The sequence below is a fragment of the Melospiza melodia genome, chromosome 21, assembly GCF_035770615.1.
Source record: "Melospiza melodia melodia isolate bMelMel2 chromosome 21, bMelMel2.pri, whole genome shotgun sequence".
NCBI lineage: Eukaryota > Metazoa > Chordata > Aves > Passeriformes > Passerellidae > Melospiza > Melospiza melodia.
Window position 1 is genome coordinate 3141548 of NC_086214.1, and position 19988 is coordinate 3161535.

Here is a 19988-nt window from a genome sequence, read left to right on the forward strand (position 1 = left end):
CCTGTTCCTTTGTCAGTGCTGAGCAGTTGGGTTGGTTCAGCAGCTCCGCAGACCTCTGTTGCTGATATTATCACTGCCCTGCTGACAGGGTAGCCAGTCCAAGAGCCAGTGGAGCCATCATTCAACCTAATCAATCATACAAAGGCAGTATAAATTAAGCTTTTAAAATGCTTCTTAGATGTATTGCTTTTTAAATATTTTATTTTTCCATGTTGACACCCTCTTATCCCTTTAATGCTTCCCAATGCCAAGCAGTGTCTTCTAAGTGAATGAAATCTACCTTTGAGCATGGTTGATTGTAACCTGCAGCAGTAATTGGCCCTATCAGTGTCCTTAAAGAAATTCTCCTCGGTTGAATGTTGCTCTGTGTGGTAAGGAGTGCTCATCAGTTGTCCCTGTGCCAGAAAACCCTGGCTAAGCTTCACCTGTTAACTGCTGTGGAGCATTGTGTATTTTTTTAGATAGCCCTGAGCATAACTGTCACAAAGTATGTGTTCCTGCAGTTCCCCTCTTAGCAGCATCTGTCCCACACAAGTTCCACTGCTGACACACAGTGTGGGGTTGCTTTGGTCTTTGATAAATAGAGCTGAACTCATCTCCAAAGAGTAGTTGCCAGTCAGAGCTACTTTACTAAACGCGTACCTGCTTCTCCAGCAGGAACTGTAAAAGAGACTGAAATTGTGGATGTCTTGATTTATCTGAACCACCAGCATTGGGTGCTGACTCTTGGTATTGCCCTGCTGCTTATCTGTCATGGCAGCAGGTCATAGGATATCATAGAGTTCCTGTGCTTTCCTTCCCTGCCCCATCCTCCCATGACAAATCCCCACCCTGTTACCCCTGGGCCTTCCCACATCTTGGCAAAATTCAGGCAGTTGGTCTTTCCTAGGGAATGAGTCCTGCACAGGCAGTGTGATCCACAGGGAAGTCCTCTGCTCTTCCTGACTGCCTCCTCTAACACTTGATCTTTATTGAGCAGAGATGGCAAGGTGTTTTCCAGGAGAAGGACCAATTCCATAAGGAAAACAGTAGCTTAAATTTACAGAGCACATTACTAACACTGAGGGCACCATAGAGCCAAATTGGATGAGTTAATTAACACAGAATTCCTTCAACTTTTGTGACTCCAGGCTGAACTTGAAAAAGCACAGTATTTGATCTGCTCATTCAGGTTGGCAACTCCCAACAACATTCTGAGGGAGATCAGTGTGGTGACAGAGGCAGGAGTGCTGTGTGGAGTAACCAGTCACAGCCACAGCTCTTGGAACCAGATCCTGGACACACTCAGTGCTAAATTATATTCTGTTGCTAAGAGCTGCTTTGTATGGAGTGGCCATAATAGATGGTATTCTCCTTTTAGAAAAGAAAGCAACAAAAAGAATTAAGAATCTTCTTTAAAAAAAAAGCTTAAAGTGACAGCCAGAAGCCCAAAACACTTTCAGAAATATTTGCCTTAGAGTTTCCTACTAAACGGTCAGAGAAAGTGCTGTCTCTTACCTTTGGAAAAAAAAAAGGGTTGAGGAAGTTGGAAACAAAACTGTAGCAGCAATAACAAAACATTTTGAGTTCACATCAGGATAAGGAAGCTGTTAAAAGTAAGAAAGCCTACTTAAAACCTGTGGTGAATCTCAGTGAAAGAAATAAAAGAATGACAAAGTGAAGTACAGACTAAGGGCAAAACAATTTTTTTTCCCCCTTGGGGAACAATCCTGCTTCACATAATCTGTAGTTACAGGGTCTGCCTTCGGAGAAGAGGGAAGCTCTTTGCATGAGAGAATAATTGGCTAAGAAATACTAAATAAATAACAGAAACATTCTAAACTTGTATGTTCAGCAGGGAGATGGAGAGTAATGCTAGAGGAAACTGGGGAAACCTAAAGAGGTTTTCTTTGATAGAGAAAAGAGGGATCAGGAAGCAAAAGTAGCAAATGGCTGTTTTGAAATGGAGAGGAAAGTGCTGCAGCTGAGGTACACAACTGGCTGCTACCAACTGCTGTAGATCTGTGAATTGCACCTGTTCAAAGCACCAGTGGACAAACTGCTGAGAGAGGAGTTCATTGAGGAGTAGGAAGCGCAAAGGTAATTGTCCTGGCGCACAGAGGAGTCCTCAACCCAGCAGATGCTGCAGACTGGAGGAGTAGGTTGAAGAACTGTCACTGCATACCTGCTCTGCCTTTTGGCCACTCAGACATCAGACACTGAGCTGGGTTGGGAGGGGTGGGGTTGGCCTGGCTGTTATGCCACAGTGTCCTTAATTTGTGTTCTTTCTTGTCTGCGCTAGGAAGGACTTTTAAGTGCTGACAGTCACAGCACTTGCTGGTTTTTTTACAAGGGTCTCGTGCCTGTGTGCACTGTTCTGCCAGGCAGGAGCAACAGTGCAGGTGGAAATCTGAGCCAGGCATGGGCCTTGAGCAGGGGCACAGAGGCAGCTTCTCAAAGGACACATAACCCCTTCTAATTGAAAGCTGTGGTACTGCCTCTCCCTGAGAGATAGGGCATCCAAAGCCATGCCTGCAGCTAAGCAGTAAGGTCTCTCAGCTGAAAGGTTTTTCCTTAAAGATCTGGAGCTCCTTAGGGTTTGTTTGCTAAGTACCTGTCTGACACCTACCACCACTTACATGTAAGCATCCACAGAAAGCCAAGTGACAGGCTGGGAGCTGTTACTTCAGGGGATAGCCAGGAACTAGAACTTTCCTCTGAGGAAATCCATATTCCTTTTTCTGTATTTTTCTTTTGGGGCCATTGCCATTGATCTCAAGGACTGCTCTGAGCATAAATAGTTATGGAAGAGTCTTTTCCTTGGCTGCTTTTTGCACGTTATCCTTGGACGCCATGAGGAGCCCTGAGCCCACACTGAAGTCCTTGGATATCTCTGTTGTTTGGATACAAGGACTTGTCCAGCTACAATGTATAATGTTTGCATACGCATAGGAGGTTTCATTTCTTTATGTTCTGCTTTAGGTCATGCGGTTTGTCTCTTTTCCTAGTGGGATGTGGGATTGAGTAGCCTCAGAGTGCATGTAAAGGATCTTTAGCTTTACCCTTTCTTTTATCCTTTAGAGTGATGGGACTGAAATTAAACCCTAAATTTATTCTGATTAGTTGTATTTTCACAGTCCTGCCCCTTTTCCCTTTGAGGATGGGAGCTAGTAGGGCACTAATAAAGGGAGAAATAGATTTATACTTCTGTCAAGAGTTACATAAATAATATCTCACAGAAGTAGTTCTGCTGTCAGTACTTTGTCACAGAAAAGGGTCTAGTGTTCAAATATTAGTTCAGTGCTGCTAAAAGTGCAGCATCATAAACACTTGGTTACTTCTGTCTTCTTCAGACAAATGGACCACTCTCTCTGTTCAACTTGTGCTCCACTTTCACAGATGTTGATCCTTATTAAAAAATCTCCATGATCTGGGCACATAGGCTCTGAAGAAGTCTCTCTCCGTACCATAATGCTTGTGAGCTGTTTACTTTCCTGCAAGAACCATGGGGGAATCACAGCCTTGGCAGGATATTAGCATGCAGGAGACTTCTTGCTCATCCTGATAGAAAGGTGTTGAATTTTGGAAACATTGGCATCTCTGCAGAGTAACTGCCATTGTTCTTCATCTGTTACGGATTCAGCATGGTAGGGTGGGTCCCCTCAGAAGACCATTTGAGTTAACTATGAGTGGGTGCTGACAGACTCCCTTTTCTTGCCTGTATTTTACAAATGGAGTTCCCCTGTTTCCAGCAACCTTCCAAAGCAGGTAGTGGTCCTGGGCTCCTCTAGTTGTTCTCTCAATTTTGTTGTTCCTTAGGCCAGGTTTTAGATCTTTCTGTGGTCCCTTGCATCCTGTAGCCTGAAAAAAGGTAGGAATATTCAGCGTGAGTGAATACTGAGAGCTCCTTTTGACTTGATGCTTGTGCTATTTGTGCCTTTTGTTCTGGTTGGTAACCAGTCTGTTGGCTTATGCTGCCAGAAATGTCAGGAGAGAATCTAGGCTGTTCTTTGTGAATGCAGGAAGCCCTGATACCAGTCAGGATTTCCCCCTTGTATATAAATTTGAAGACCCTCACCTGGTCTTGACTTTCCCAAAGGGATCTTTCCCCTCCCTCTGGAGTGTGTGATTAATCTGTGTCAGGCAACATGAAGGGCACCATCCCTCTCTTCAAGACCCACTTTTCTTCCCCATTTAAAATGTCAGCCCTGTCTTACCATGTCAGTGCTCCCAGCTTGGAAGTGGTTGAGCTCCAGCTGGATGTGCAGGTAATTCCTACAAGTAGGGCATGCCTGGAGCTAGTTTGGGAAGCAGGAGCTGTGGCTGCACAGAGCAGAAAGGGGTCAGTAATCAAATTAACATGATGTCTCCAATATGTTTGTATTTTGCAGATCAGGCTTAGGTTCAGGCTTCAGTTCAGGCTTAATTAGATCAGTTCCCTGTCCCAGAAATCCCAGTTCTTACTCTCAAGGTGAACTGGGAAGATTAAGTACCTGTTGATGTTCTTCCTTCCCTGTCCCATATCCTTTTCATCAGGAACAAAGTTGTACCAGGGCTTAACTCTGGCTTTCTTAAAAGGGTGGGAGCTGTTTTCTGCAGCTGCCTAGCAGCCTGTTTTGTCTTTCCCCAAAATACTGGAGAGTAGAAACCCTACATGATGACTGTTTCCAGAGCCCTTTCTTTTTTACAGTTGACAGAACAGTGCAGTGAGTGCCCCCTTTGTCTCCATGGGAGAAAACAGGGATAGCCCAGGCATTATCATCTTGAATATTTGTCTAGCTGGATTCCATGGTGTATCACCAGCAATGTCAGATGTTGTTTTATCCTGACCTGGGCAACCCATCTCAAGGTGTCTGGGAAATATTTCTGTGCAGAGTATCTGTAGAGCAGATGGTTTGGTGTCTGGATTATGCCATTCCCCAGCGGTGACAGATTCTAGTAGGTGAAGGATATCTGAAGCTGCTCTGTCCTATTCTTCAGGGAGAGGTGCAGAGAGTATGGTGCCCAAAGGTTTTAATCTCAGAGTACAGAGTGAGGATGCTCCACGGGGTCAGGTGTACTTAAGATGACTGGCTTGAAGACATCTGGCTTCCATTGTTGAGCAATCAGTCCTATGTTCTATTAGAGTAATGAATTTCCTAGCTGAATGCAGATTGTGAGGCTATTACCCTAGTAGGACCATACATAGAATTATGAAATACTTTCCGATATGGTGTTTAGTAAGTATTTCTGCCAGAAAAATAAGCGTTGTGGAGACTGGTATTCCAAGAAGAGCCACAGTGATATCTTTGTCTAGTTGTTGCTTGACTCATCTGAGCTCGTGCCCAAGAAGAAAGATTAGATCTGGAATCTTCTGGTAAGGATCACAGAGTGGTCCTTTGCAGTTGTTTCCAAATGAGGTTGATTCTCCTCTTTCCTGTCTTCCCTCTTCTGATGAGCAGTCCTCTTATAGAAGGTAGGGAATTAGTCATATTTTCTGTAATGACCTCTGAAGTTTGAGTTGAGTCCACATCTCATCACATGAAGAGTCTCCATGGTTTTCTAGAATAGAATTGGAAAGAAAAGAAGGAAAGGTCGGAATCTCATTTAAATGTACAACCCAGCATGCAAACATAATTGTATTTTGGAATTGAAGAATATCTTGATTTAGAGAAATCTGTAAAAGTAGTTCTTCTTTTAGATTGGACTAACTGCTGATGGCCATTGCTGTCTTCAAGGATTCCTGAGCAAGAAGGTTTCAAGCTGATCAATATGGTTTTCAGATTCTGCACTTGGGCTTTCTTGTTTGGGCAAGCTTAGAGAGGAGGACTTATGCACTTGCAGAGACAGAGCCTGCACAGGCACACATCTCCAGCAGCAGAAGTTGTGGGATCAGCCAGGACATCACCTTTTTAATCTGGGGATTTCTGTTTCATGAAAGAAAATAATATTAAATTGCCATGCTGTCAGTGCATAGTGTGTTAGTCTTTTCTAGTACATCTAACACAACATTCAGACCACTTAAGTGCAGAGTAGTGAATGGAATCCCTGGGATAGACAACTAAATTCAAATGTCAATGTTTTAATAAACATAATGGGGAAAATACATCTATAAACCAGTTTTGTGTTTATTTTGATTCTGTTTTTCTTACTCTGGCATTGGCTACATTTGGGGAAACGAAGCCAACCTGAGGTAGAATTCTTCTGCCAGCATTCCTGGAATGTTTCACCTTGCTCCATGGCCTCAGGATATAGGTTACCTCTTAACCCTACCTGCTGATCCTTGGGAACTATTTAGAAGAAGAAATTGTATGTCACAGAGATACCCTAGGTGGTCTAGGGTAGTGGTCTAGGTGCATTTTTTTCTTTCAGGTTTCTCTGTGACAGTCAGAAGGATTTGGATGAACTGCTGGATTGCCTGCACCCCCAAGGAGTAAGGGAGAGCCAGCTCAAGGAGCGCTTGGAGAAAAAGTGAGCCTACTCTTTGTTTTTCTTATGTGTGCCTTCTCCAAGTCAGAGCAAGTCCTTGGCACAGCAATCCTTGCCATTCCTAGGGCAGCATCTCAGACTGGGCTTTGATTATTCTTGTGCTGAAGAGGGGAGGACATTGAGGTAGAGCAATTGCTGGGTTTTTTGGGCAGATTCCTGATAGATAACACTCCTGAGCAGTGAGGAAGTTCTGCCAGTCTTTAAATTCCTCCTTGAAACCAAAAACAAAGGCAGTGCTGGTTGCTCTGAGCCAGATTTGCCATGTGCTTTCATGTGTCTTTCAAAGAACGTTCTGCACTGGTGGAGCTCATAGCTCTCACTGAAGACCATTGTCCCAGAGTCTGCTCTCCTCCCAGGGCAGTGCTCTGCCTGTAACTCAAAGGTTGTGTTTGATTTTCCAGGTATCAGGACATCACACATTCCATCCATTTGGCTCGGAAACAGAACTTGGGCCTCAAATCTTGTGATGGCAACCAGGAACTGCTGAACTACCTCCGGAGTGACCTAATTGAGGTTGCAACGCGGCTGCAGAAGGGAGGCCTGGGATATGTTGATGTGACACCAGAATATGAAGCAAAAGTGAGTGAACAGGCAAAGTACTGAACAAGACAAGTGTGTGAGATGATACAAGGAAGGTCCTTGGTCTTTTGTTCTCCTCAGACAAGAGGAGCCGGAAATCATTTTTTTCATTTGTCCTTTAAACAATTATTTCAAGATTACATAGCTGATGGCTTGAGGTGTAGGCAGGTCATAATATTGGAGCTGAGTGTCTTGTTCAATTGTCCTGTTTCCATATTCTCATGACAGGCTTCTTTATGGAGCAGAGCTCCATAGCTGATTTTTATCTTCTGTATCAAAGCCAGCATGTCTTGTTGAGGCAGCAGCAATATGCTGGTTCCATAACCACCAGGTGTGGGAGGTAACCACACTGCATTAGGTACCACGGGCATCCATTTGCAGATGCACTTCGAGCAGCAGAGAGAGTAATATCCAGCTGTTATGGGGTCCTGTGCTCTTCCAACAGGTGTACTCGCTGGAGAGCCTAAAGGATTTTGGAGAGTGTGTGATTGCGCTCCAGACTGGTGTTGTTAAGAAGTTTCTGCAAGGTTTCATGGCCCCTAAGCAGAAGAGAAGGAAACACCAAGGAGAGGATTACATTGCCAGGGCAGACGAGATAGATGAAGACAAGAAAATGGCAGAAGAAGCCAAGGTATTGTTCACGTCAGGGCTCTCTTTCAGTCTTGCAGTAGAACTCTTTGAGCAGTAGCAGTCCATTTCATGAGGTACTAAATCTTGAGCAACTTCCTTCCATTTCAGATTTGAAGTTGAGTGTATTTGGTGTTTATGGGGCCAGGTGTTGCCTGTTTATTTTGAGGAGTAAATGTATGGGGAAAGTAAAAATAATAGTGAGGAGATGCCTATTTTTCTCTCTGTGAATAGGAAATGGGTCAAGTTCCTTCCATACAATTCTGCTTAAATAAAAGTATATTATAGAACATTTTCAGAGAACTTAATAGGAGTTGTATCTGCCAGAGAGGACTGGTGCTTTGGTCCACAAAGAGAAGGAGAGACATATTTGGGTTCTGGTGACTTCAAGGGGATGAGATTCAGGTAAATACCACATTAGGCAAAGGGAGATAAAAAAGTTGTTGGATGTGTGGGAGCACTTGAGGAGATGTCTGGGCAAGCAAGCCTCCAGGAGAAAAGCAGTATTGTGGGTCTAAATATGTATCCCTCCTAATAAAAGGGATAGAGAGGAGCTGCAGAGGGTTGGGAAGGGTACTGCAGGCACTTATGCTGCACCAGTGTTTCACACTGGTGCAGCAGAGGTACTAGAGTTCAGGGGTGGTTTTTGTATACTTAGTTGAACAGGACGTTAATGCCCTGTGACAAGACATTCCCCACTGTCCTCAGCTCTGCCCTGGCTGATCACTGACTTCAGCAGAGGCAACAATATCAGAATTGGGCCAGCAGAAGTACTTGAAAGTCCCAACTTAAAAACCAAATTATATTTCTTCACCTGTGTTTGCCTGCAGGGAGCAGGCAAGAAAGGTGGAGAGAGACTAATTTACAAGAGCATGTAGTGACAGGACAAGGGGAAATGACTTCATACTGATAGAGAGTGGGGTGAGAGTAAATATTGGGAAGAAATTATTTCCTGTAAGAGTGGTGAGGCCCTGGTACAGGTTGCCCAGAAGCTGTGGCTGCCCCATCCCTGGAAGTGTTCCAGGCCAGGTTGGATGGGGCTTGAAGCAACCTAATCTAGTAGTAGGTATCTTTGCCTATGGCAGGGGAGGTTGAAACGAGACGAGCTTTCAAGTCCCTTCCAACACAAACCTTTTTGGGAATCTGTGACTGAGGCTAGAGCTAGGTTTTTTGCTGTGGATCTGTGGGGCTTTTTTTAAAGCTCCTGTCACTATATGCTGAATGCTTGTTTGAACATGAGGTCTTTGCTAAGCTGTGCTATTGCTGTGTTGGCAGGATAATTTGGATAGGTGCTAGAAATTTTCACAATCCTCAGTTGTCCTGAAGTATTTAAACTTTGCTAATTTTAAATCTTCCATCCTGAGTGGAAGAGTAATGGGAGGATGCTGTCTCCTGAAAGCTCACAGCAAAATGCAGTGCTGTAAAATCGGTGAGGTCTGAGGCAGAAAGGACTTGGATCAGCACATTTCCTGTTTCTACAGCAGCACCATATTGTGCCTTGCTCCACTTTGCCTTAGGGCTGTAACCCTGAGGGCTGTACCTGTAGGGCATACTCAGGGTAGCATCAGATATACTACAACACAGTCCCAGTATGTGATTGTGCAGATATCCCCCCTCGCAAGCACTGGCTTTAGTGTCATGCCAATCTCTGGAGCATTTTTTTATGCAGTGCAGTGCTTACTATCTCGTTCAGGATTTTCTAGACCTTTGTGGTGGTATAAGCAATGTTCAGCATTTTTGGGGGTGTTTGTTGCTTTGATTTGGCAATTCTTTTTAACCCCAGTTTATCTGGAATAAGCTTTCTTTTTACCAAAGCAGAAAGCCTTTACAGATGACCTTGAAAGAGCAGCCTTCTTCTTAGATACAGTTATCTGAGGAAAGTCCCTGACTGCCAGGCCGACTGTTCTGAAGAAAAATCTTCTGCATAGGCTAGGAATTATGAAGCCTTTTGAGCCAGAACTGCACTGAGAGCACACAGGAGGTAAAATACAGCATAGCCACACTGGGAAACACACTCAATGTACTTCCAGACTTTAGAGGAAGAATTGCAACTTTGTGGTATGGGTATGTCTCATTTTTCCTGTGAGAAACAAGTTATGGCTTAACAGGCACCTGTTTGCTGACATAATTGTCTGTATTAAGGGTTCCTGCTGGCTCAGCTGCATTGCTGAAGCTCACACTGCTGAGTGGCAAAGGATTGCAGTGAGACCTGGCTTTTGTGGCTGCTCCTAAAAATCAGGCTGGTGTCTCTGTTGATGAAAATATTCCCATTTTTAGTGGCCGTAGCATGCTGGACTGTCCCAGAACAGGACTTCTTTGCAGCATGACATTGCATCACTACAGCCTGAGCAGAGTGAAGAATATGGGTGGGTTACCACCCCTGTGACCCGTGTTCAGTAAGTAGTCTGTGCAAGGGGAGAGTCAGTCTGCACCTGCAGACAATCCCTTAAAGAACAGCTTCACAACCAAGCAATTCCAGTTTCAGCTGTTCCAAGGGGTTTCAACTCAGGGTGCCAGGTGAGAGCCTTTGTATCCGGAGGCTTGTCTGCCTTTACCAAAGAAGGTGTTTTCTGTCACTCTGAGGTTGACATGTGACTGAGGACTTGTACTTTTATTCTGGGAGTTGCTTTTTGGTTTTTTTTCCCTGCTCAGTTGCTCCTATCCAGTAAGGAGGGGATTTAAGTAACTTCCTCCAGTCTCCCATTTTGCCTTGCTGGCAGCTGGAACTCCCTTGGTACTGGTGCTGCTCAAATGCCACAGTCTCCTGATGCTTGGGAGGAAAGGCTAGAAATTTGTTAAATTCCACAGACCTGGGGAGGAACATCTCAGCAAAGCTTGCCAACAGCTTTTGCAGATTTCTCTTGGCCCAGCATGTTAACAGCAAAACCCATGGAACAGTTCCTTGGAAAATCAATTATACCGTATGCAAAGCACCTCAACAATGTTCTGCAAAGAGCTGTGTAGCTTCCACAGTGGGCTCGGCAGCTTTACATTTGTCTCCAGTGATTCTCCAGAATCCACACCAGCAACAGCAGTAGGGATGTTGGCATTTCAGAGCAGTTTGTGTGTTTTTCCAAGCATCTAATATATGCTGTGGTTCCTCAAATTCAGTCAGAGGAGAATGTGCAACTCTGCAAAACTCTAAGGTTTTGTTTGGCTCCCAAATTGCTGTCAGCTGCAGAGTTTAGATTTTCCCATCTGACAGTTCACTGTTTGTTCTTTCATTCTCCTGGGGTAGAAGAACATAAACTAAATGCCTGTTATGTCCCAGTCATGTCTGGGCCATCACCTTACTGTTGTAGAGCACAAGATTACCATTGGAGAGGGACATGGCTCTGGATAACTTCTGTCCTGCTGCATTTCGGATTTATCAAAATGGTATTTCCAAACCTCCTGAGCTGGGTATGTGGTTTCCCATTGGCCTTGCTCTGTGCTGACCCTGGCAGCTGCCATGGTGCGAGGCTCAGTTTTGATGCTGTCATCCTCATCACCAGTTTCTGGGATTTCAGATGAACTGAGGCCATAGTGTCTCAGGGAAGCAGCTGGTTTCATATTTGGCTGTCCAAATGCCTGTGCAGTGTGATTGTAGCTGGTGGCACTGGGTTCCCTCTGCCACCTGAGCAGCTCAGGCACCGCACCGGTGTTGCTGCGGTCCAGGTGCCTCTGTGGTACCCACTGGAGGGCAGCACAGGTCACTTCAGCCCTCCTTCCACTGTGATTACCAGCTGTTCCACAGTTTTTCTCCCACATTTTACAGTGCTAGATTTCTGCCTTTTATTTTCTTAGCCTGCTGATTATTTGGGTTAGACCTTCAGAGCAAGAATTTAGTGGAGTTCACATAGATTGATTCAACCTGACTGTGAAATGCAAAGCAGTTGACTGTTAGGAACAAACTGTCTGATCCTGGATGACTGGATATGGATAAACCACAACCAAAACTGCTGAGATAACACAGAAGGAAAGAAATATCAGAGTTGAGCTTTGGTTATGAAGGTTCCCAGCTAAGGGATATAAAAACATCTTTAGACTGAGGGGATCTGTGTCTGTGCATTGTTGTAAGATGTTAGGTCTCTCTTCAGGTTGCTTCAGCCACGGAGAAATGGAAGACAGCAATCCGTGAGGCCCAGACCTTCTCCCGTATGCATGTACTGCTGGGGATGCTGGATGCCTGTATCAAGTGGGATATGTCAGCAGAGAATGCCAGATGCAAAGTGTGTCGCAAGAAAGGTACGCATTCCTGCCCACAGAATTCCTGCTTGTGCAGCAATTGGATGCTGTCACCTCTCTGCTGTGCTTAGGTGATGTGTCCCTTGTAGTCCGTCACTCTGACTATGGCTGTATTTTAAGTTCTGAATGTCAGGATTTACAGTCAGCAGCATTGATCTCTCAAAAACATTTGACCCTGACTCCAGTAAACCATTCTTATGTACCCAGTATTGCAGAACTGCTATCCCCTGGATATTTAGGGTACTTGGACGAAAGTCATCTACAAATCCTTCTGGGGATATTTGTGCAACTGTCCATTTCCTAGTTTCATTTTTTGAATAGTCTTTGGATCTCTTAGCCTTTTCAGTTAATCCTGTCTTTTAGAGAAGGAGCGAGCAAGGGGAGGGGTTGGGAAGGTTATTATGGGGAAAGCGAGGTGGGATATTGCTGCTCTGATGCCACAGTGGGAGCAGAACTCTACTCAATGAGCTGGGGAGGTCACCAAACAGGTGATGAGGGGATACTTTCTCTGTGTGCACTATAGAATGAAGGACTTTAGAGTCTTCCAGGTGGAGGGCGAGGTAGAAGGGGTGTCAGCAGAGATTGATTGCTGGTATTTGTTCTGCCATAACCTCTCCTGTTGGATGGCAGCCTGGAGGAAAGAGCTTGGTGGTACATTCTGCCTCATCACTTTTATATTTGCTGAAACTGTAGCAGAAAATGAGGGCAGGCAGAGCTCGGGGGACTGCTGGGCACCTTTTGTTTACCACAAGGCTAGCCATTCATCCCTTTAGAGAAGTAAGGGCTGAACTGGTGCAAAATCTGCCTTCACTGCAGAGCCTCAGGGGTTTGCAAAATCAGTGCCAAAACTACCCTACCTTCTGTTGAGAGGAGTTTCTAGGCAAAAGTAAGGGGGGGCTCGCTTGAGACCAACACAATAATTTCACAGAAGCTAAGAACTGAGATGTTAGAGGAAGACAAGCTGGCAAGCCCTCTACACTTTTTCCACTTCTGTAAAGGAAAGGTGGCTCAGGATTATTTCCCTGTTTCCCTTCATCAGTGGGAGGCACAAAGAGTCTACTGCTGCCTACTGATTTTCAGTGTAGCCTTGTCACCCTGAGTGGAAAGAAGATACCATGTAGGTTAACCAGACTGAACATAGAACAAGAATAGCTCAGTTTTTAGCTTACAGCTCTGGAGCCCTGATTGCCGCACACTTTCCCCATGTTTGTCTGAGTGGAACCTCTTTGGCAGATTTCTGTCTTTGCCTTGAGTGAAATCTTTGCAGGGCGAGGGACTTTGCATTGGTTTTGTTTGTTTTTAACTGCTGCTGTTCATAAATACAGTGGTGGGACAGAAAGAAGGATCCTCAAGGAAGGTCATCAGAGAAAGGGTCCCTGCCCTCAGAGGGGACTCTGCATCTTTCTCTTGCTTAATCCTGCCTTCCAGCACTGCAGCAGCTTCTAGCTTTCGGGTTGACTGAGGCTGTGGCCTTGTTACAAGTGAGCTGCACTTTGCTAGGTGAGGATGACAAGCTGATCCTGTGTGATGAGTGTAACAAAGCCTTCCACCTGTTCTGCCTGCGGCCGGCACTCTATGAGATCCCAGACGGGGAATGGCAGTGCCCAGCGTGCCAGCCTTCGACAGCCCGGCGCAGCTCACGAAGCAGGTGAGTGACCCTTCCTGCCCATAGCCTTGTCAACAGCACCGTCCTGAGCCTCTTTTCACAAGACCCAAACCATCCTGGAGCAAAGCTGAAAGTTTGAAATCACCCAGTTAAAGCAGCACTGAAACAGAAGAAAAGCAGTTTCAGGATGTAAGTTTAGCACATGTGTTGTACTGATGCATTACAAGTTCATGAGTTTTAATAAATAATTTGGGTTTGGAAATGAAAACATAGGCAAAACACCCACCAAAACTAGTTACACTAAGAGTTGTTGTTTCCTTTGAGCATGTGGTTGGGTTATTTCTTCATGTAGCTTTTGGCTGCAATTCTGTGGGTCCCTGGGCTGGGTTACTGCAGTGTTCTTTTAAGCTAGAGCAGACATTACTCCAGGCTGCAGCTCAATCCCTACTCTGCTACGACAAGTCAAAGTGCCATGCTAGTGGTTTTCTGTACCTGATAACCTCAGCAAAACAGGACCATCTTATAATGTGACAAAGGGAGTGTGATTTGAGGAGGCGTGGCAAATATGAGTTGCTGCCTCCTGACAGCACAGGGTTAGATTGGTTTTTTGAGTTGCAAGCTAGAAGTTAAGCATTTTACAGTGAGAGTCATTTGCTGGTGGTAACTGTGCTACATCTGTCCGTATATCAGTGAGGTGAGGCTGTCAAGTGGCACCTGATGCAGAAGCAGAGAGCAGATCCTCCCTGACAGAGGAGCAGCACAATAGAGGTGTGCCAGCCAGTACTGTGCAGGTGGTGGTATATGGCCTTAAAAGTATTACTTACTCTCTGGACAGCATTTTAAGAGTTCATCAGGCTTGTACAGAAGTGACAAGGCTTAAAAGCAACTCTTGTAGCCTGAGTTCATAGTTACTTTGATGTGGCTGTCACCTGCAAGCTGCTCAGCTCCTGACCCAGACCCATCAGGTGGAGAACACCTGCTTTCTGCTCTCGGCTTCTTAGCTGAGACAGGAAAAGAATGTCAACTTGGCAGATTCTTCGCCCTCTGTGCTTTGGAAGTTTTATTCCTCTTATTGCTCAAGATCTTCTTTCTCCAGGGGATTTAGACTCCTACAGTAGCTTTGCCTGTGTTCCCTTTTGTTTGGGTATTTTGGTTTTTAATGGTCCAAATGAGACCCCACCAGCAGTGCTCCCTCTAGTTCTGGGATCCCCAGCACAGGAAGGACTTCAGCCTGTTGGAGCAAGTCCAGAGGAGGCTACCTAGTTGATATGAGGGATAGAGCATCTCTGCAATTAGGGAAGGCTGAGAAAGTTTGGATTGTTCAGCCTAGAAAAGCAAAGGCTTTGGGGTGATCTAATTGCAGTCTTTTAATACCTGAAGGGAGCATGCAAAAAAGATGGAGAGAGACTGTTTACAGGGGGGAATGGCTTCCTTGACATTGTCCCTTGACAGAAGGCAGGGTTAAATTGGATATTGATTGGGAAGATCTTCTTCCCTTTGAGGGTGATGAAGCCCTGGCACAGATTGCCCAAAGAAGCTGTGACTGCCCCATCTCTGGAAGTGATGGAGCTTTAAGTAACCTGCTCCAAGTGTCTGAAGGGCTGAAGTGTCCCCTTCCTGTGGCAGGAGGACTGAAACAAGTTGAGCTTTAAGGGCCCTTCTAACCCAAACCATTCTATGATTCTATGAATGATTGAACAGACACAGATGAGAAGCCAGAATGTGCTGGGCAGGGAGTCTGCGTGGCTTCTGACTTTTTAGCACTTGAGGAGCCTGACATTCAGTTCACCAATTTGTTTCCCATGGTGTAAGGAAACCAATCTATTTCCTTAAGTATATGGAAAATATTCCTGCAGGAAAAAGAGCCCCTCTTGAAATTCTTTAGGCCTGGTCTGCAGACCTGGGCAAATAGCAAATCGTCCTCTCAGGGAGGAGTAATTACACAGCAATCAGAGTCTTATAATCCCATGCCCCGTGGTCAGGGTGCCTAGAATACCAAAAAATACCATGATTCAGCTCTTGGGAATTTTCAGTCCTTTCAGATTTTTAGTTGAGGAAGTGCCCTTTGAGCTATAGCTACAACTTGATATTCTAGAATACAGCAAGCTGCTTTCGGCTGAGCCTGGTGTTTGTTGTACAGTCCAAACAGTACCAGGCCCCTGGGGCCACTGATGCTCTGATGCTCAGGCTCTTGTACCACAAACACATACACTTGCCTTGTTCTAGGAACTATGCAGAGGATTCTGCTGAGGATGAAGGTGAAGAAGGTGAGGAACCTTCTGATGAACCAGATGCTGAGGAGGAAGAAGAGGAGGAAGAAGACTATGAAGTTGCTGGACTAAAATGTAAGGCTTCGACCATGTAGGGAAGTAACAGAAATAGTAACCCTCCTGCCTTCAGTATCTGAAATACTGATCCTCTTTGTGATTTTTCCTCATGCAGACCAGGTATAGGCCTGGGAGATGTCACAGGGAAAGGCTGTGGTTGTCCTGGAGTAAACCCTTGGCCATTTGTGATGGGGTCAGCACTAGCAAAGATTGAAACTGCTCACTGCCCAGTCACTCCCTGGGGACACTGCTGTTCTGAGGGCTGAGAGGGGTCAGTAGAGACTGCAGTGGGCTGGGGGGGTCAGCAGGGCCTGCAGAGCGGTGGGATTGTCAGTCTCTGCACCTACTGGATTTGTTGTACACTGGAAGCTGTTTAATTGCTTATGGGAGCTCTCACCAGAGCCCTCTCTCCTTTCTTTTCTTTTTCCCACCAGTTCATAACCCCTTGAGTGCAGGACTTCTAGTGATTTGGCAAGGAGGCATTTTGAAATAGGAGGACTAGCACTTCCTCTCTTGATTCCAGTTAGAAGGCACAGTGCTCCTGGTGTAGTGTGGCCTGGACCACTAGCACCCTTTGCCTACAGAGACCAGTTGGGATGCTCCTGGGGCAGCTGGGAGGAACAAAAGACTGTTTTCTAGATTCTTCAATGTCTGCTTCTTCACCTAAACCTATTTAGTATATGTATCCACTTTGGTTTTAGGGGAGTTTGATTCAGTCTCAGTTGGGCAACTTGCTGCACTGAAAAGTTCAGTCTGGGAATGACACACTGCCAGCATTTGCTTTCTGTCAAACTGTCCTTGACTGACATAACATTAAATACAGGTTGTCTTAAACAGGGCAGATGGAATCCAGAGGCTGGGACTCAGAGGATTATCCCATGTTCTTTTGAGGGTTTCCATCCAGGCCTGAGTCTTGATTCCCTTACTTTATTCTGGTTTCAGGGAGGCTCACTGATACCACGGCTGTGCGCACTGCTTGTTGTCCTGCGGTGTATCCATGTCCACACTTGGAATGTGTTTAGCCTATGTTGCATGGCCAAGGCAGGAGCTGAGCCAGGCTTTCCAAACAATGGCAAAAGAGGGTTACGGTCACTAAAAATAAAGTGCTAAATGCAACCCCTGGCTTTAGAGAGCATTAACATGGAAAGGTCACCATGGAAAACTTTTGTTTGAATAGAAAAATCACATTGATCCTTATGGCGTTTATCCTGAGGGATCTAACCTAGAATGTTGGATTGTCAGACATTTAGCACGTGCTGCACGCTTGACACACAAGCAGAGTGACAGCAGGTGGACGCCCTGCAGCCTCGCCACATGCCCAGCATGATGATTTATGGGACAGGGCTGGATCAGAGGCTGCAGCTGAGGTATCCAGTGTGCTGGATACAGCTCAAGGACTTGGGATCAGGTGGAAGGGCTTGGACTTGGGAAGGCAAACACATTCTCCTCATACAGAGGGTCATGGGAGAAATATAAGACAAGGGAGTGCGTCAACATGCTTACATTGCCACCAGTGGGGAGCTCTGAGAGGCGGACTCACACAGGCAAGTGCATTTCTCTAGGAGGTAATGTGGCAACCCCAAGTCTTGGGAAATAAAATCCCATTGTTTCCCACTTGCAGCACATGGAGCAGCTCCCAGCTGCAGTAATTTGACACTTCCTCTGCACACAGTTCTCTTCTCAGGGGGCTTATCCCACTATGTGGGCCACTTGGAAAAGCACCCATCCCCAAAACTGTGAGGAGCAAAGGGGCAGTAGGAAACTGAGGAAACTCCCGATTTCTGCTCCCAGTGCTTTCAGAGGGTATGTTGCTGTTTTGAGACAGTTGTCTGTCCTTGCATTGCTTTCCTGTCTTTCCCTCAAGCCTTGATGTGTTGGGGTCTCTTGGTGCTGCAGGCAGAGAGGTTTGCTGTGACCTGCAGTGGATGATCCAGGAGCTCCCAGGTTTCCCTTGGAGCTTGAGGATCTGCTGTGTGTGAGTACCTTTTTAGCAGCAGGCTGTTGCCAGCCATGGCGTCTTCAGGCAGGTGGTGATGACCCACAGATGCCCTCCCTAGAAGGTGTGAGAGTGTAGCTAAGATGAGGCTGGGTGGTCCCTGGGGTCACCAGCCTGAGTGAGGCTCAGCCTAGTCTGGGAAGCAAAGGGTGGTGTCTGCTCCCAGATGCACCCCGGCCTCTAAGCCCATGGCTTATCTGTTTCAGTGAGGCCCAGGAAGGCAGCCCAGGGCAAGCAGGGCTCCATGTACTCCTCGAGGCAGGGAAGGCACCAGAGGAAGAAGCAGACATTTCACTCTGTGCGGGGACCCCGGCAGCGCATGGCGCCTGTCAACGGTGCAGACATCGATGAGCTGGTAAGAGCCAAATTTCTCCCTGGAGATCACTCACATCGTGAGTTATAAACCAAACAGGTGGCAGGCTTCCTCCCATCCCTTGACAGAAAAATACCCTGAAGCCCGTGTTGGGCTGGGTTAACAAAGGAAACATATCCTTAAGGGCCTGCTGCAGACAGAGCACAGATATGTCAGGCATCCCTACCCAGCCGCTTTCACACATTGTCCCCTGGAGCAGCAGGCAGCCTGCAGCTTGTTAAAGGTTTTTAAATAGTATCCATATGTCTCTGCAGAGAGGTGGGGGAACTGAGGGGGTCCTGGATGGCCAGAGAATGCCAGCAATGCTAGACCCTTGCTCCCTAGCCTTGGCCATTTTATGACAGTTGTTGTCTGTATGATCACTCCCCAACTTCCAGGACATAATTTGGCTGGTTTAGGTTTCATTTGATATTTAAAGAATAAAACCATAGGCTCCTGCACAGAGCAGTCTGTGCGTGCTGGGTGGGGGGAGCTGTAGTGACTGTCTCTGGGGAGCTACACGCCATAGGGGATACGTGAGGATACTCCAGCCCCACAGCCACGTCACAACGCCCTGCAGATCTGCCATTTGTCCCGTGACCAGCATTAGTGGTGCTGGTGAGTCCTGTCACTCTCCTTGCTCATCGACTGTGGGCTCACTGCTGCTTATGCTAGGTCTGGGGGACTGTGCTTGTGGTCTGTGTTATACACTGGAGGGCAAGCAAGCCCAGCATAGACAGCCACAGCCAGCACAGAGGGATATTCCAGTGGGGAAAATCTTACTGGAACAGCACACTGGCTCAGAGAAGAGGACTTTGTCATGATTTATCACTTGTCCTGGGAAGAGACCGGAGCTGGGTCAGAATAGCGAGTACCCTGTGCTGTGGAGCCTTCCTGTCATTCAGTGTTTTCCTCAGCAGTGATGTACCACAAGCTGAGCTCTGGAAGCTATGGGGATGTCCCCATGCTGGGTGTGACCTGTTCTGGGTCCCTGGGCACATGAGTGACCTTGTGCTGAGCCTGCACAGAGATGACAGTGCTCAGGGCACCAGCTGCTCCTGGGATTTGAAATGGCACAGTCAGCTCTGCCAGGATAGAACAGCAGCACAAGTGCTTCTCCATCTGCCTCGGGTTCTTCCTGCCGCAAGCTCAAGAGAAGGCAGGGAGAGGGAATTCACATTCTTCTTTTGCTGGCATTTATTTTTTGGCTGCTTGTTATGGCCATATTGTCTTTGAACTTATTTTGAAAAAGCCACCTGCTACCAGAGGAGAGCTGGGCAGTTTGTGAGCTGTTCCCACCAAGCTCCTGAATGAAGCTGCTGTCCTGAACCCAAGCGGCTGCCACATGTCATAATCACAGAATGGCCTGGCTTGGAAGGGGTCCTAAATGCATCGCATTCCAACCCCTCTGCCATGCACTGGGACACTTTCCACTAGACCAGGTTGCTCCAAGCCCTGTCCAACCTGTCATTGAACGCTTGCAGGGATGGGGCAGCCGCAGCTTCTCTGGGGAGCCAGTGCCAGCCCCTCGCCATGTTCAGAGGGAAGAAGTGTCCTGGCTGTGCTAAGAACTAGCTCCTTCGGCCTCGGGGCTGTTAGCTGAACTCCGAAGCCTGTAGCAGTTCCCTCCTTTTACCAACACTCTTTGTGTGGGCAGGTCCTTCAGACAAAGAGGACAGCGCGTCGCCAGAACCTTGAGCTGCAGAAGTGTGAGGAAATCCTCAGCAAGCTGATCAAATACCGCTTCAGCTGGCCCTTCAGGTGAGAGCAAGTGGCGTCTTCCTCCTCTGTGGGCAGGACTGGCCACAGGCTGTGTGGGGATGTGGG

At 46.5% G+C, this 19988-nt stretch overlaps 2 protein-coding genes across 9 annotated transcripts in view; one reads left to right on the forward strand and one right to left on the reverse strand.

The window, feature by feature from the left end:
* BAZ1B (bromodomain adjacent to zinc finger domain 1B) overlaps positions 1-19988 on the forward strand; it is a 40953-nt gene that overhangs the window by 18410 nt on the left and 2555 nt on the right. Inside the window, exons 11-18 of one of the 2 annotated variants that reach the window (XM_063174145.1) lie at positions 6331-6429; positions 6849-7026; positions 7472-7657; positions 11733-11880; positions 13381-13528; positions 15713-15831; positions 18016-18164; positions 19819-19922. In XM_063174145.1, coding sequence (XP_063030215.1) covers positions 6331-6429; positions 6849-7026; positions 7472-7657; positions 11733-11880; positions 13381-13528; positions 15713-15831; positions 18016-18164; positions 19819-19922 — 1131 coding nt within the window. Of the gene's footprint in view, positions 1-6330; positions 6430-6848; positions 7027-7471; positions 7658-11732; positions 11881-13380; positions 13529-15712; positions 15832-16755; positions 17970-18015; positions 18165-19818; positions 19923-19988 lie in introns of those variants that run through there. The other variant, XM_063174146.1, reaches the window with a different exon arrangement.
* Positions 1-19988, reverse strand: part of FZD9 (frizzled class receptor 9) — a 29885-nt gene that overhangs the window by 1617 nt on the left and 8280 nt on the right. Inside the window, exons 2-4 of one of the 7 annotated variants that reach the window (XR_010030271.1) lie at positions 4473-5520; positions 4197-4302; positions 3089-3840 (exon numbers count right to left, since the gene is read on the reverse strand). The gene's annotated coding sequence lies outside the window, so the exon portion shown is untranslated. Of the gene's footprint in view, position 1; positions 127-3088; positions 5521-19988 lie in introns of those variants that run through there. The other 6 variants (XR_010030269.1, XR_010030272.1, XR_010030270.1 and 3 more) reach the window with 6 other exon arrangements.